Raw genomic sequence first — 18,268 nt, 5'->3', positions numbered from 1 at the left:
CGAGGGATATATTAAAGCGCGGTGGTCGTCGCGCAGCGCGAGTTCCAATTTCATATAAATAAGCAATGTATTTTACACGCGTTGTATACGTCGCTGCGAGTCCCGTATCGAACAGGACACGGCACGACGACTCCCACCCTTTGAAGTAATTAACATGTTTGTTTATGAATCGTTTTTCGGCAATAATACCCTCGCGCTGTCATCTATTTGTAACATGTGACATGTATTGATAAGATGATAAAAGCGATTCAAGATTGAATAGAATATTTACGCACGATGAGTCATATTCACAATGTAGTATCATTGTAACTGTCATCGCTATCCAAGCAACAAACAGTTGTATCATAGAAATTGTCATCACTATCCAAGCACGGATGTCGTATCATAGTAATTATCATCACTATCCAAGCACAAACCGTAATTTCCAGGTTTGGGCCAGAATTTTTCTGAATCCCAAAAGTTTTACGTATCCTGGCTAATACCTTTACTGTATTATTATACTAATTTATTTTAAAAGCCACCAAAGTAAGCTTTTAATGTATTTATTCACTCAACGAATCAGACAATGACCCACTCATCGGAATATTTTTGTTGCCAGATTTCAACAAATTTGATTTGTAGCTCTTTTCAAAGGCAGCCCAAAAACATTTCAAGAAAATCCATCTCTAACTTGTTGATTTATGATTGAAAAATCATTCCTGAAAATGTTATTTCCATGGCAACCAAATATGAGTCAAGAGTAATCCCCTTAATATGTCATGGAAATTCAACCATAACTTCTGAGTTATGAATGAAAATTCTTCCCCAAAATTGTTTTCATGACAACCAGATATGCATCTATGCCAAAATCTAATTGGTTGGCAACCCTTCTTGAAGACTCGAGATTCAATCAATAACTCAATAACTTCTGAGTTATGACAATTTATTCCCTGAATTTTCGCTTCTATAGCAACCTGGTCTGATTCTGAAAACTTAATCGATTGGTTTGCGACAAAAGAAATTTCATCATGCGAATTCATCTTTAACTTCGGAATGAGAATCTTCCCATGGCAACTGGGTCCAAATCTCTACCAACATTCTCCTGAAAATGTTATGAGAATCCATTTATAACTTTTCCAGTTATTCTGCTTGTAGACGAACAAATAAACAAACAACAGTATGCCGAAAAAACAATAGGTAATTTTCCGTTCAAATGCGAGATCTCGCGAGTTGCATGAAAGACGCGCGCCGAACGTCGAATTTGATTTTGAATTCGAATTTCTTTATTTCGTAGCTCACATCGACCGTCCGATCTTCGACAGAGGAATATTGCTTTCGAATACCAATACATCATCGAAATTGCCCATCATCAAATGTGTACACAGCACATTATTAAGCATGGAAATGTCCCCAAAATACTTTTGCGTTTGTCGAATCCCACGCAATGTTTGACGCCACTACGATGCTATGACCTTTGTTTCTCGCGCGGAAAATGATCGATTGTATAAGCCCCGTCACACTTTATTGCAATATTTGTTTATGGCAACGTCTTATTTGGGTTTCATTTTCAATAAAATGACTAATAATACACAATATGACCCAGTGTCGTGAGTTAAATTAAAACACAGTACTTTAATGCTTTCATAGGGTGTAGTATCCTCGGGGGCGGAGCTACGTCACGGACGTTCCACGTTGCTAAGACGCGCACCACTGTACCACGTATTTCTACGGGCTTTGTGCGCGCTGCTGTGGAACGCCGGTGGAGCCGGTGAAAACTCGAGAAAACAACACAAACTCAACTTTGAAGTAATTCTGAACAACCAAATTCATATATGTTACACACGTAGGGCTAATCTTGTTACACTGTTCAGGGGACTCTCAACAACCATCGCAAAGTATCGTTTTCTGCGAGTTTTTGGTCTTTGTTTTCACCGCGAGGGTTGCCAGGCGGTAGAAAATGCTCGGATGTCCGCCCCCGAGGATTCTTAAGAACGTGCAAATTGAGCTGGCGCCCTCACTTAGCACACAGTCCCACAGTGTTGAGGGACTGTGCTTAGCATAACGATCTTTCCTTTTCACTCGTTACCTTAGTGCCCGGTTCGTTGATCACTATCATAATTCTCATATTTCGCTGAAATGGTCAGTTTTTATATGATACATATTATTATTATCCCGGCTACCATTAAACGAAATCAAAAAGAATAAATAACATTATCAAGAAAAAGAAGATTTCTCATTCCGTCTTTCTGAAAAACAGCACAATTTTTACCACTCTTGGTAACAACTCTCTGGTGCTCTGCAAATTCCCCCGCAGTTCCCATGGTAACGTACACGATGGAATCAACCTGGTCATCAAGTCCGTTTCCACTATTGACAACTATGAAATAGAGCTGGTTTTTCAGAGTGAACGTGCACAACATTCTACCGTTGTTAGTAGGGATGCGTTGCCTAGAAACGAACATCTCGGATGTTGTATCCCATATATAGAGAGGGGAGTCGGCCAACAATGAACCATCGGCACTCTGCCAAAGGATGTCCATCAGATAGATATTTCCAGTAAAATAAAACGCTGTGACAGACGATGACCCACCTGCATATGGAAGTTTCTGATACGGAGAGAAATAAGAACCGTCTAAACTTAGTCTAAAAATCTCCGATTGGACATTATACCTGGGCCATACTTTGCCAGACCAGCTATTAGCAAAACAGAGATATACTCGCTTCCCGATGACGACGCTGGTGACGCCACGCGCTCCGCTTGTCGGGATGGTTTGAAATTGCACAAACAGCTGGCCGTTCCAAACGTAGATGGCGCTGCTGATATCATAATTATAAGAATACACTCTTGTGTCGTATTTCGAGTAGCTCGCTATTGCAAGGAAGTGTCGCGTTCCAATCAGGGTGTCAGCGTTGAAATAGTGGATTTTCCATGAAAGAATCCCATCTAAAACAATTGTCTGGAAATTTATGAATGACCCATTCACCCACTTGTAAATACAGTGGCTGCCTTGGTCACAGTTCGTAAGAACGAGGAATTTATCCTCACCGATTTTAAAGAAGTCCAGCGTATTGAATTCAACATTATCAGGCGGTTTGCCGCCTATCTTCTGGTAAAATGAGAGCGTGGTGTTCCCCACTGTGTGTATGACAGTGCCGTTGAAATCAGTGGTCGCTATGTAGTGAACACAGTCTATTTCAAAACTTACAAAGCTTCGTATAGATTTAACATAACTTGAGATGTCTAATATTTTCTGAAGCTGGATATCATCGTTGATTGGCTCTGTGGTAAAACTGGCTGTTGTGGCTGAAAACTGCTCTACTGTCGTCGACCGCTGTACGGGTGCTGGGACAGTCGGTTGTGAGCCTAAGTAAGAATCATTAAGTACATTTAAATACACAACAACAACAACAATAATAATAATAATAATAATAATAATAATAATAATAATAATAATAATAATAATAATAATAATAATTATAACAACAACAACAATAATAATAATAATAATAATAATAATAATAATAATTATAATAATAATAATTATAATAATAATAATAATAATAATAATAATAATAATAATAATAATAATAATAATAATAATAATAATAATAATAATAATAATAATAATAATAATAATAATAATTATAATAATAATAATAATAATTATAATAATAAATGCATGAAACACTAGTGTGTCTGCATTTCAATTACATGTATGTAAAGATAAATCCAAGCTCACGCCTACTACGAGATTTCATCAGTTCGTCAAAAAATATTGCTCAGAGTACGGGAGATATTTGTGTGAAAATCATATCAATGCAATATGGAACAAAATTAATTCAAACATGTAAGATATATTTAAAGTTACCTACATTGCCTCTTTCAGTTAACCTTTATATATATATATATATAAAACAATAAACTTACCAGCATAAACGACTCCCGGACTGCTTTTGATATTATTCACAATTTCTTCAAGTTCACTGATTTTCATATTTTGTCTGTCTAATTCTTTTTGTTGTTTTACGTCATTACTCCTTAGTAACATGATTTCTTTATTTTGATCGTCTATCATCTGCTGATGACGCCGTAGTTCTTCCTCCCATTGCCCCTGTCCTCGTTGCAAACGACGAAGTTGTTTCCTCTGTTGATATTCGTTCTCGTTTTTGAATTCAATTAGTACGGCTAGTTTCATTTCATGTTCTTCAAGTTTGATGGCACACTCTTCAATTCCACTTTGGTGAATCGTGGTGATAGTCTGCTTTAGTCCTTCGCAAGTTGTCCCTTCCTTGGATGGCAAAACGAAAGCGTACGTACAAGAATCTTCTATTTCGCAAGGACGAGTTTGGTTTGCGCATTGCAAAGCGGCCTCCAGTTTACGCGATTTCTTCCCTCCTTCCACCATCACCATCGTTAACATTAAGATAAATATTAGCTTAAGTGACTCCATGCTCACAATATTCCAATTCCGATTCTGATTTAAGTTTCCATCAATATCCCACGACACTTTGGTTCTGGAACAACATAAAGGTCAAATTGAGAGACAAAACAGCGCCTTATGTCAAAATTATCCAACCGCATCGATTATTACAAGGGTACGTTTATGGAATGAGTTAACGGTTAGAGTTAGAGTTATGGTTCGTATCTCTGAGAATGTCAATAATACCAATAGTGTGTGCTCTTAATAAGTAAACACACGTACGACGATATGAGTTGTGCGTCAAATCCGCAATCATTCTCAGGATTGTCATGCGATCATTTAATAACCGGGAGTCCAGGGTCTCAATATACCAAGGCTGTATATTGACCAACATCTTTCTGTATTTTTACCTATATTAGTAGAATTGTTCATGGAAACCAAACAGATTGAGCGCTTCGTACGTTTTTTCCAGCACAGTTAAAGTTGTGGACTACATCGAACCACAGCGGCGTCAGTAGAAATTTCAAAAAGTTTGTATTTGAGACTTTCCTATATCGTCTGTGATGTCACAAATGTGACATCGCTGGAGCCTTCATCCATTGTCTATTTTTATACATTCGATACCAGCTTATGACCCTCCCCACCCCTCACCCGCATACCGACTGGGCGTACTTACAGTATGGTTGTACAGTTGATTATAGTTCCAGGGATCACTGTGATGTAACTAGATGGTCCTATTTTCAATATATTTCGTTCTGAAAAAATATTGCGAAATAACGCAATTGACATTAAAATTGCACTGCTTGTTCGCCCAGTCTAATACGGTAATTTGACCACGGTGAAAAGTGAGTACATTTGACTGTATCCCCTATTTCCTATCACTGCTAACTCATAAGAAACTCTAACTCGGTCAGACTATACAACTCCCCGTGTACTCAAACTTCAGTGTTAATGACGTGCTTGGAATGTCCTGCGTGTTGCTTTAAAGGTCAAATGCTAACACAGTTCCCATGCATACATTCACCGCCAGGTCATCTAGTATTTCAAAACAACATATTACAGCACGCGGGGTGGTGCGTCTACATTTAGTAATTACAATTTTAATTGGCCAGAAGGTTTTCACACATACAAATTATATATCCAGTCAAATAATAACAGTTGTTATTTCTATACTGAATTATTTTTAATTATTATTATAAAAACATTAATATTGTTGCAGACTTTCTCGATTTAGCCTACAACAAATTACGCTTCAAAACCTTCCGAAACTTTCGATTTTAGTGTTCTGTGTCTAAAATTCTAAACAATGAAGTAAAACCTGACAGTGATCTCCATAGAAATGTGTCGTACATACTTATGTTTATTACCATTTTCCTTTTATTAATTTTATGTAATGGGATCATATACATTTATCAATTTCTCCTAAAAATAAAATAAAATAAAATAAAATAGATCTTATTTTAAAATAAATGTTATTAGTCTTAAGGAAAATATATAATTGTGTTTCAGAAGCAGTGGCACGGTAATAATGGCATTCATCGTAAATGTTCATTACATTAATTGATGTGTTTTCAAGACAGAAACAGAACTCAAGTAAATAAAGGACAGGGACAGCAAGGCCGCGGACATTCTTGTCATTGTGCAGTGCCATACTAGTGTTTATAGCATTCTTTGATGAAACCTGTTAAGTTCGTCAATCGCGACAAAAAAAAACTAACGTCATCAGCACGTTTCATACTGTAAAATTACTAATTTCACTGGGTTTAAATTTCGCTGATTTACCATTTCAGGCATATTCAGTGGGTTTTAAATTCATGGTTGTATCATTTAGATAATGTGTTTACATATTTAGTGGGTTTTAATTTAGCGCCAGCGAAAAAAGCTAAATTAAAACCCAGTGAATAATTAATCCTTTTACAGTAGTAGTTTAATAGTACATACAACCAACAGTTGTGTACAACTACGGGGAATAGTAATCTGAGCGTAGGCTACTTACTACTCGTTTAGTTGATACACGCTAAGGCATTGATGGTGTACCAGGGATATTATAACATTTATACGCAGGTCAGGCGAACAGTAGTTAATTTTTGAAATAAACATTAATTACCACGCAAGTCACGAATTCGATTAATGACAACTAACCGAAGATATGCAACTTGAACACTGGTGGCGCACTTCATACACAATCCCTATATCCTCGGTCTGGCAACGTGAATTGTCTCCTTCCCTGGCGAAGGCATGTTGCGGGTATGCGCACAGCATTGTCACGTGATCAGTACACAGCAGTTCACTATTTTTGACATCGTCAGTGCTATGTGTTCTTTTATAACTTAGTTACTTATTCCAGAATTCGAGTTTTTTCACATATTTTGTTTAATCAGAATATCTGTATAAAGTCATATTTTAATCGACGAATAGTTTTTTAATTTATCTATTTTACCAGCAGGGACACATTTTCGCAACAAATGTTCATACCTTTACCCAGATTTTTTTTGTGTGTGTGACTTTTGTGGTAATTGAAATGAACTTTAGTAGGACTTTGATTAGAAGGATGATCCGATATTTAACTGTGACGAGTAAACAATGGTATGTTTTCAAAGATGACAATTGATCTCAGAGAAGGATGTTCAAACGGCGATGATCTTCGTACAGTGGGCGTTTAAATTGTGTATACGTGTTGATAGTCGCAAGGGTCCCATATCAAACACTACGCACCATCGCAATCAAACCAGCTCAAAGAGGACAACAATACAAGGGCGTCTACGACATCCACCGACTGCGATATCAAACATTACAGCATTTGTGTTTTGAATTACCGGTACGTACATGTATATACGGGAACATGCGCAAGTTTGATGCCAAAACGATTAGACGTCAACAATTTGTCTTATCTATCGGTATATACAATATCAAGTTATGGCCATTCAGTTGCAGACAAATTGGAACTAGTTGAGATGAAATTGTTTTATGTATATACTTCAATTTACAATAAAATGTTTACATTTGAAACATACCCATTGTCGTGTATTCTAAATCACCATTGCATGATGGGCAATTATTATTTATTGTAATGCAAACTGTAATGAGCGCCACCTATAGACCACTTTGAACAATGTTTTGTTTTTTGGAAGCTTGACACATTCCACAATGCACAATAAGCAAGGGACCCAGCGGCCGAAATAGCCCCGCTTTCCAACAAGAACATTGAGATCAATGCACACCCATAAGACAAAATGTATAGTTCTGGTTTTCAACTTAACTTCATCAATCAAATTGTTCACAAAAATTATGTACCAAAGCAATTGGGTTGGTAGTGTTCAAGAAGAAGTCGAACTAGCATTTTTTACCTAAAATGACAAATAAATACAACAAACCTAAGAGTTTAGCTGTACAATAAAAAACCAATACATAGCAACGCTTAGATTAACGGTATCCAAGGGTCTCGGCACTTATCAACACTTAGATAAGGATCAGAATTATGGTTGGAATGATCCAGGATGTAAATGTCAGGGTCATATAAAACTAATGATGAAAGAGTGATGCTCACCACACATGAAATAAGCAATATTTTTTCTAATGAAATAATAAATTATTTCTATAAACAACATAATGTTCATCAACTTAATTGTGATGTGTACATTTGTGTTCTTGTACAATACAGCATACACAGTAAATTACATTGCTTAGTTGTGCATATCCTTGGGCATAGCTTCGTCACAAAACGCACACCACTGTACCGTTCATGGGCTCTGCGCGAGCTGCTGTGGGACACTGGTCGAAGGGCCAGTGAAAACGGCTAAATTAGAAAAAATAACCCAAACTCAACATTGTAATCCTGTACAACCAAATTTATACATGTTGCACACATAGGGGTAATCTCGTTACAACAACCATCCCAAAGTACCGTTTCTGAGAGTTTTCGGCCTTTGTTTTCACCATGATGGTTGCCAGGCGATGGAAATGCCCAGATGTCCGCCGCAGAGAATACTAGACAGCTGTAAGTAGGGGTTCACAGTTTGTCACATTATCAAATAGAGAGGGTTTCCCAAAACACTTTAGACTAATAGATTCAATCTCTCCAGATGCTGATATGGTGAATTAAGGGATTTCACTTGAAGAGAGAGAATTAGTATTATGTGATTGTCTGTCCAGTGAATTATCATAAACACCAAAATATCTGTTGCAGATTATGCTAAATTCCGAACTACTAAAGTGATTCATGACATTTGACCCACCATAGCTTGACGCATGGAGCTGGGAACAGCCACTCGTGGCGCTGTATACAATCAAAACCTATTGAGACTTGTCTACGTTCATTCAAACTACTGTAAAATCTGTATTAGAAGCTGCGGCTTGTATTAAAATGATACAATGCAACAGAGGGAATGCGGCTTCTATTAGAGCATCTACACATATGAGAAATGATGAATTTTTGGTTCACAATTATTCAAAAAGAATGGGTGTGACTTCTATTAGGGATGCGGCTTCTAAAACAGATTTTACGGTACAGTATAAAGGCCATAAACAGTTGTTAAATTTGGTGACCAGTTTAGCATGATAGAAAGCGTGTAGTCTTCAAGTGAGGTCAATTGCAATTTACGTTTTATGTATGTTGTGTTTATATCCGAAGCGACAATACTAGATATATACACAAGCTAACAAGCCATGCCAGCCCAGCGACTGCATGCTCAGCAGAAGATTTACTCATACTCCTACCATGTCATACTCTGTAATATGCAATTACAATTCTTGTTTCCAATAACTGGGTTGCCATTACAGTACACAAGACCACATGCTATGCAACATTCTCAGTTTGCAGTACCGGCTGTACTGTAGAATACTTTATTTTACCTGGAATTAATTTTCGCTGAAAAAACATTTTGGGTGTTTTGTAGTGAATTTATTTTCACTGAATGTAAAATATACAAATTTTATTTTCACTGAATCATTCCTTCAACGAAAATAGTGAAAATAAATTCCAAGCGAAAATAAGGTATTTTACAGTATGACAAAATGACCCACATTACGGTTCCCAGTATAGCTAACGCCCTCCTCTAAGCAGACACAGATACAATTGATAAACAAATAATCACTCATTTATCATTCTACATATGTAATTTATTCAGATCATACAAGAAAATAGCATTGTTCATAATTGGGTCAATTTGATAACTGACACAACCAATATAGAATGCTTCTCAGCAAATACCATGCACGGAAGATATTTTTAACCCAAAATGTTAGTTCAGTGATTTGCAACCTGAACAAAATCCTTGCAATATTATTTTCAATAGCACATAAAGAAATAAAGAAATCTGCACTACAGGAATTCTAGTTGTTGTATTTCCTCGTCCAAATACTTTAAAAGCATATTTCAATAATTTTTTGACACTGCATCTTGATAAAAACATTCGTGTATGATTAAACAATATTCTGCAAATGCCAGCATTCATTAATTCAATCAAATACTCAAAATAAAAGTTTTCCAATTCCCTAAACATTTAGGTTAACAGCAATGAATACAGATTAATAAAATACAATGATTTAAATAGACGTAGCAGTCATTCCGCATCCTGTTCGATATGGGACTCACAGCGACGTACACAACGCGTGTAAAATACATTGTTTGTTTATTTGAAATTCAAACAAACGCTATGTGGCGATCACCGCCCTTTAAACATTCTTAAAAATAGTTAAAGGGATGTTGGTTAAGAGAACATCTACCCCATGCACGTCTCATTCAAATTTTCATAACCCAGAGTTATGGGAACCAGAACTAGAAATTGATGAAGAAAGGATTGTGGCTTGGTGTTGAAGAAGGGATGGCAGACTCCCCGGCATCTTTAATATAAGCACTAGTTGAACATCTATATCTGCAATGGTGTTCCAGATATGCATTTTTAATGAGCTCACATGACCGTATAGGGTCATTAAATATGTTGATCAGATCTAGTGTGCAAAGTCTTCAATACAACACTGTTTGAATGTCTCTGCAATTTTGCACAAACGTAAGGATGTACAGACAGACAGACGGATGGACAGATGGATGAATGGATGAAGGTTGGTAACCAGTATATCCAAAAAACCAGGGGATGGTTTAGTCTTTTCCACGAAATGAAACGAAACCCTACAAAACGAAACCCTAACTCGCATTTTTTTTCATTGGCCTAATAATATCTTAAGAAAATTTCACACTGCAAAACACGAAATGAATAGCGTCATCAGTGTTCAACAATGACAAAATGGCTGTCACGTCATGTCAACACAAATGAATCAAGCTGCAAAGTAGGTGGAGAAGAGGTGGAAACTAAATATTCTCAACACATTTATTTCTGTGACGTGGTGATGTTTGAAGTCATTCAAAATTTAAGGTTAGGGTTAGGGTTAGGATTAGGATTAGGGTTTCATTTAGTTTCGTTTCGTTTTGTGAAAAAGACTAAGCACCAGGGGATACTAATTATTTCATGATTAGTGACACACAGCATTGTGACCTAAATTTACATTATGCTAGTGATGTAATGACCCATAGATAGTTAACAACACTATTTTAGTTTAGTCTGGAAAAAATAACTCAACAAAGTAAACACATTTCAGAGAAATATAAGTATTTATTTAAAATAAAAGCACCATTAACATTATATAAAATTAATTTTTGCCTACCTCAACCAATGCATGCCTTCATCCCATTCAAACCTTGCACCTAATCTGATATGTTGATATTCCTATCTGACCTATTCTATTGTTCTTTTTATATCATTGTTATCCATTCTCATTCTCTATCCCATAATTTGCTTCTCACTTCAATCACTTCGCTCTAGCCCATTTAATGATATAGCTTATCTAACTCTTAACTGATATGGAGTTGTCTTCTACCCTATATAAAAACATTCCCAATTTATCTATACATCAGCTACCACAACCTCAAACATAATATATTCATTCAGCAACTACAACCATTGACACAAGCTGGACTTTTCTCATCAACCATGACCTTTGACACAAGGTGCAGTCTTTTCATCAACAACGACCCTTGACACAAAGTGCAGACTTTTCATCAACCATGACCTTTGACACAAGGTGCAGTCTTTTCATCGACCATGGCATGACATTTGACACAAGGTGCAATCTTCCCATCAACCTTTGACAAGGTGCAGCCTTCCCATCAACCATGACCTTTGACACAAGGTGCAGTCTTTTCACCAACCATGACCTTTGACACAAGGTGCAGTCTTCCCATCAACCACAACCTTTGACACAAGGTGCAGTCTTCCCATCAACCATGACCTTTGACACAGGGTGCAGTCTTTTCATCAACTATGACCTTTGACACAATGCAATCTTCCCATCAACCATGACCTTTGACACAATGTGCCATCTTCCCATCAACCATGACCTTTGACACAAGGTGTAGTCTTCCCATCAATCATGACCTAGAAGACAATAAAGAAAACAAATGATTATTCATAATGCACAATTCATGAAGTGAAAATCCCAACAACATATCACCTTCAGAATTACAATTTTGATTATGGTAGAATGTATAAGATTACAGTCAATAAACCAACATTTCGGATCAATGTTTCAGCCAGGCATATGAACACATGGAAACAATCCATTCTCTCATTGGTATTCCAGTGAGCTGAGAACGGTGGCTATTTCATCTCAATGTAACCTGCCACAAAATAGTTCCTAATTTAAAAATTGTAGATCAAACATTGTTCCAATATAATACTAGACAATGTACTATATTACAGTGACATACTGGGAATATGAGGATTGAAATTTGCATTGAACAAATGTGAGATAGATTCAATATGATATTATATCAAATCAATGAATGAATTAGCTTCATGTGAGTAGCACATGTCAATAATATCAACATACAATCATCACTACCACATACTAATTGTAGATGGACAATGTCTTGACAAGAGCGCCCTCTGTAGTTTGATAACTTTCAACAATTACCTTCAAACACCTACCGGTACTGTAAAACCATGTATTTTCAATGATGTTTAATTTCACTATTTTGATGTTTTCGTTTTTTTCACTGGGTTTTGTGTTCACGAATATTGGCAGGAACACAATAAGTTCTATTGTTATTTAAAATGTTCATGTGGATTTCATTTAGCGGATTGTACTATTTCACGAAAATAGCGAAATTAAAACCCAACAAAAATATATGAATTTACACCTTTAGAACAGATTACAGAATATTACAGAATACTGGTATAGGTTATCTCTTGTTTGAATTTGTTAAAATATTTCAGAATCAGGTTTCTACATATCTGCACTACAAACAGTAATTTAATCTTATAGACTGTTTGCACACAATTCATAATTGACATCAAAACCGTACATTTCAATGGATTCAGTTACCAAACACCAGTGTACTTGAAAGTATGTTTTCTTCAACTAGGAGGTGGTAACAACTACACAAAATACAGTACACAGTCAAAGAAAGCTTAGGAAGAACTCACATGTGCTGAGAGTATTGGAGACACATTAAAAATAATTCGAAATTACTTGTACTTGAAATATTGAAAACTGAAAACCAATTATGCAAATCAGAAAATTAATATGAACAGATTTCAGTGTAAAACTAATTAGGTCTGTGCAAAGTAACAGACCATCTATGTACCAAGTTTTATTGAAATGTGATTAGAACCAAAAAATTATGTATTATTATGCTAATTAGGAATCAATATGAACAGATTTTAATCCCAAACTAATCAGGTTTGTACATTGTCCTAGAGCATCTTTGTACTAAGTTTCATTGAAATGGAATAATTAGTATCGTACTTTAGATATCAGTGTGATAGCTTAGAATTGGTTAATTATGCAAATTAGATAATTAATATGTACAGATTTTAACCAACAATTAATTAGGTGTGTCTAGTGTCTAATAGCATCCATATACAAAGTTTCATTGAAATGTAATGATTAGTACTTGAGTTGAAAAATCGATTAATTATGCAAACTGGGTTATTAATATGCACATTTATTTACCCTGAAACTAATAAGGTCTCTGCATAGTCCTTGGGTATCTATGTACCAAGTTTTAATGAAATGTAATGCTTACTACTTGAAATATCAAAAGCTGAAAAATAATTAATTATGCAAATTAGGTAATCATGTAATGGTAAAATGAAACAGAATTACTAATCAATCTCAATATACATATACTGGCATGTGGGTAATAGTAAACTCAAATAATATACTCAAATCTGACAAATAAGTTATTTTTAATTTCTCTCAATTTTTGAAGTGGTTAACCAAGTTTGAACTTGGCTCATAAAAATAATGTAGTATTTGCTGATGTGGCAAAAACTATTTGATTCATAGCGGAAGCCTAACTATATATTTTTATACAAATGACTGTAATTCTGTAATCATAATTGAAACATAGTTATGATATTTTTAATAATATGAGGTTATTTCGAGGATACAGTAAAGTATGCACAAAGACAGTACTGTGAGAGTATCAACCAGCGTGCAGCAAAGGTTGATGCAACAGTGTACTGTCTGAGAACATACTTCGTATTGACCTTACTAATACATCTTTTCCTCCCAAGAATACATCATGGGAATGCTGAAATCAAAAAAGTTTAGAATAGATTTAGCGAACTTCTTTGTGCGGTGTCCGATCAAACCCTGGGGGCTGCCATGTTTGTTTTTATTTTCACAGGATGCTTACATGCGTAATCATTGAATTCGCATTTCCTAATATATTGGACTAATAGTTATGATGCAAATACCCAGTTCAATACTGCAAAAATTACAGCATGCTGTAACTTATGGTGTTACGGTGACATATAATTATAATAGTTATGTACATAACACATTGTATTCCTCTGTATATGACAATAATATTACACAACTAGAATTTGAGTACTTCTGAAACTGCAATTTATTATTATTGAAACGTTATTTACATGATCAACTCGTTCTGTGTTTGTTACAGATTATCACAATCTGATTAAAATCTGATGTAGTGTACGGGCTTTAATTATTTTGGCTATAAACTTATTTAAATTTGTTATTACTTTTGTTATTAATGCCTTTTTATTTTATTATTTTACTTTGATTTTGATTTTGTGATTTTTTTAATTCTGCCCTACCTACATCTGACTCGATGCCTATGTAACGAGATTTCAACGAGACCCACTATCGACGATTTTAGTCAACGAATCACAGACCTCCTTCTATAGTGCACATGATGACGTCACCGGGCAGATTCAGGTGGCAAATACACTCAAATAAAATGGCGGATTATACCGACGTTAGCGACCGAAAATAACACGGCTTTTCGGTAAGTTTATCATTGTCAAATGCAACGAAAGTCATTTTTATGTTAATATTGTGGCTCGAATGGTTCGAGTTTAGATCGTTATTTTGCGTAGTTATTCTGGGAGTGACGATTTTGTTTCCACCGGTTCGACCGAACACCGGTGTCTTTTTCCAGTCGCTCGTCCTGGAGACGGGTGATGTTTTGTTGACGATGGGGTCAAAATCGTCTACAGTATTGAAGCCGTAGCTGTAAATATTCATCAAATTGTATCAACATTTTGTACATTATACAATAACTCTTTATTAAAGTAATTGAGCTGATTTGGACTGGGATAAAATATTTTTTATTTGGAACACTCGCAATTGATCAGGAAATATTTTTTTTTGCTCCAATTTTCTGCGTCGATGCCGTGGGCCGGTGACCGTTATACAATTTAAAATCAGTTTGGATTGTTTACTATAGCTGTTTACAGTGTTCTAATCATTACGATTTACTTATTGTTTTGCTTCTATTCTAGATAATTATGCTCAGTTTTTGGTGTAAAGTTAAAGCAATGACTGAATGAACGAACCTTGGCTGGCAAAGATGTATCAGGAAGTGTACACATTTGTTGGAAGTGAAAAAAGTATTCAATGTAATGACAAAAAATGTAAAATGCTGTGGAATTTCTTTTGTAAATAAAAATATACTAGCAATTTTCTATTAATGGTTTATTCAAGTGGGCAAAATATAATGTACAGAAAGATTGCCCGTAGAGTAACGCTACTATGAAAAGTAAGCAACCGACCACCTGTATAAAAGGGGGGCTGTGATTGGCTGTTATTTACGCGAGATTGAACGGGACTTACATAGGCGTCGGATCAGATGTAGGTAGGGCGGAATTAAAAATAACACAAAATCAAAGTAAAATAATAAAATAAAAATACATTAATAACAAAAGTAAAAAAATTAAAACAAGTTTATAGCCAAAATAATTAAAGCCCGTACACTACATCAGATTTTAATCAGATTGAGATTATCATTATTTACCATAATTACTTTTTTTTTTTAAATTGAAATAATACAAGCACTAGCTGCTGCCTGAATTGAACAATTAACTTAAAAGATCTGCTGCCCACGCCTCACGCCGGATAAAGTGGTGAAAGCCGTAATAGGTACCACTGACAAGTTGTAACAGGTGGTTACCATAGAAATGTACAATTGAATTGTGTTTCTCTTAGACACGATACCTTGTAAACACAGAAACACCTTAAGCTTAAGAAATGTTTGAAAAAGGACAAGAGGTTGATAAGATGTATGGGGGAGCAGACCACATGTGGTGTACGTTTGAATTCCAGCACATACCTCCCCACACACAGCAATGCTTAATAAACTTTAGGATTTTAAACAGATTCTACAAATTTAAAATTCCAAATTACTACCAGACAATGCCTAGGCTTGATTGAATCTTTCAAGTCCCTTTTGTTTGGAACCAGTGTAATTGTTGACTTTTTTCCGTGACAAGAATTCACTGCAGACTGATTAAGGTGATTAAGGTGAGAGAGACCTCAATCTCCAGTTCAAGTAAATATGCATAGTCACGTCTTGTTTCATCCAATGACCACAAATACAATTGTTGGAAACTGTGTTTCCATGCTGCACTTGATCAAAAAACTTTCTATTTTCTATTCAGTCGAAGCATGTAGGAGCATAACTTTCGACCTTCACTTGTCTATTGTTTATTTGAATGTATGCGATATTTACATACCATTGCAGGTTGGTACTGATTGTTACGCTTTGATGATACTCTGTGTTTATTAGACAAACATAATTATAAAGATCACATTCCAACATGAATAGGCATTTCACTTTAGTTTGAATGGAACCAAAATACAATCACAGGAATTAACAATCAGTGTTGGAGTTTTGCCCTTATGTAACGTATACTTGGGTTTGGTTCTCACTGTTTGCATCCAATGGAAAGAGAATTCTTGGAATCACAGAATGCGGAAGAACCTTTTCAGCAGAAGACTACAGGGAAACAATATTTGAAATTGAAACACACAAGTTGCAATTTATTTTTACATCTGTATTCGCTCCTTCTGTTTTAATTAATCTTACATTAAATATTCAGGATTTTTTGCAGAAAACTACAGTAAAACAATATTGTACTTTGAAATTGAAACGTACAATATGTAATGCAATGATGGTCCAAAACTCAATAAAAATTGTCGTGCACGCATAAATTAATTATTCAAAAAATACTGAAGTAAAGAACGTTAATCTTAATGACTATAATGTAATGGCTACACATCCCTGTCATACAGTTCTCAACATAGGAATATGATCACATGTCATACACGGTTGATATCCATGGTTGCCACCATCTAGTTATAATATACATGTAGTAATATTTTATTGCATCTTTCAAAAAGAACATTTCTATCAACTGTCAATAAATATCTCAGCTGAGATAGCTCCGCTGTTATCAATGCACATTTCAATTAAAGAACAGAAGATATCATTAGAAAATGAACAATATGTATAGTATCAAAACAATCAGACTTGCGGTTTTCAACAAGAAGTGGAAAATATCACTTTTTACCAAAAATATTCATCAAAATTAGAGAATTCAAGATATCATCATGAAATGAACAAACCTAAGAGAGGTCTACCCAAGGTACATATACACCAAGTATCAAAGCATTCAGGCTTGTAGTTATCAAGAAAAAGTTGAAAAAGTAAAACATTGACACGAACGACGGACGGCGACGGACAATCACTCATATAATAAGCTCCGCTCGGCAAAGTCGACAGCGGAGCTAAAAAGTAGTACCGGTACATGTACAAGTAGCATTAAAAGAAAATTATGTAATTTCATTTCGCGCTGTGAAGTACCTGTTTACAAAACTTCCAATGCTTTTGATCATTTCCTCATCTATATATTTAGGTAGATATACAAGTTTCTGGAATGAATTGGTGATTTTATCTGGGAATTCAATATCTGTCAGAATTTTTTGGCGGTCTAATTGATATTTAGGGCAAAGTAGTAAATGTGTAATTCATCTTGAATCTTATTTAGCGAGCATTGTTTACAAATTCTATTTTCTAAGGGTGTCTTTGGCTGGGTATGCCTTCCTTTCTAAATTGTGGTTATCAGTACTTGTTCTAAATTTAGACATAATAATTCTTTCTTTGGTATTTAGTTTGCAGGGGATGTCCGGGCATAGGCCCACCCCTATTTTTTGGTAATTTCCCATGTTCAGGACCCTGGGCTCTTACACGGATAACTATGGAAGCTATAAATTTGCCAAACCAAAAAAACACTATGCTAAAAGGGAAATTTAAAACAATTGTTTGGTGTATGCATCCATCAAGCTGATTTTTATACTTGGTGTTTGCCAACTTTCCAGAATAACCAATAAAATGTCTTATAAAACTTTATCCAACTTTGTACAAGTAAATAATTCATTGTTAATGGGAAATGTTATTCATGCAAAAAATAAAGTAATGTGCATCAAAAGCAAAGTTAGTAATTGAAAGTGAATAATTGGCTGGTCTAGTATCAACAGAATTTAGATATATTGACCAGGACCAT

General features: G+C 35.3%; 1 protein-coding gene and 1 long non-coding RNA gene across 3 annotated transcripts in view; both read right to left on the bottom strand.

Annotated features, from left to right (window-relative positions):
- Positions 1-1,499: 1,499 nt before the first annotated feature.
- On the bottom strand, positions 1,500-4,561 carry LOC144344670 (uncharacterized). The gene is made up of 2 exons (XM_078006552.2): positions 3,908-4,561; positions 1,500-3,343 (listed from the first exon to the last, which is right to left on the bottom strand). The coding sequence occupies exons 1-2, from the start codon at positions 4,428-4,430 to the stop codon at positions 2,172-2,174; spliced, it is 1,695 nt and encodes a 564-aa protein (XP_077862678.2). The 5' UTR covers positions 4,431-4,561; the 3' UTR covers positions 1,500-2,171.
- A 6,427-nt stretch (positions 4,562-10,988) lies between these two features.
- The window catches only part of LOC144355665 (uncharacterized), a 49,345-nt gene continuing 42,065 nt past the window's right edge, over positions 10,989-18,268 (bottom strand). For both annotated transcript variants that reach the window (XR_014931266.1, XR_014931268.1), the window contains one exon: positions 10,989-11,830. This is a non-coding gene — a long non-coding RNA (uncharacterized LOC144355665). The remainder of the gene's footprint in view (positions 11,831-18,268) is intronic.

The sequence above is a fragment of the Saccoglossus kowalevskii genome, chromosome 12 (assembly GCF_978046115.1).
Source record: "Saccoglossus kowalevskii chromosome 12, keSacKowa6.1, whole genome shotgun sequence".
NCBI lineage: Eukaryota > Metazoa > Hemichordata > Enteropneusta > Harrimaniidae > Saccoglossus > Saccoglossus kowalevskii.
The sequence above is the reverse complement of the archived record's forward strand: the minus strand, read 5'-3'. Positions and strand labels throughout refer to the sequence as shown.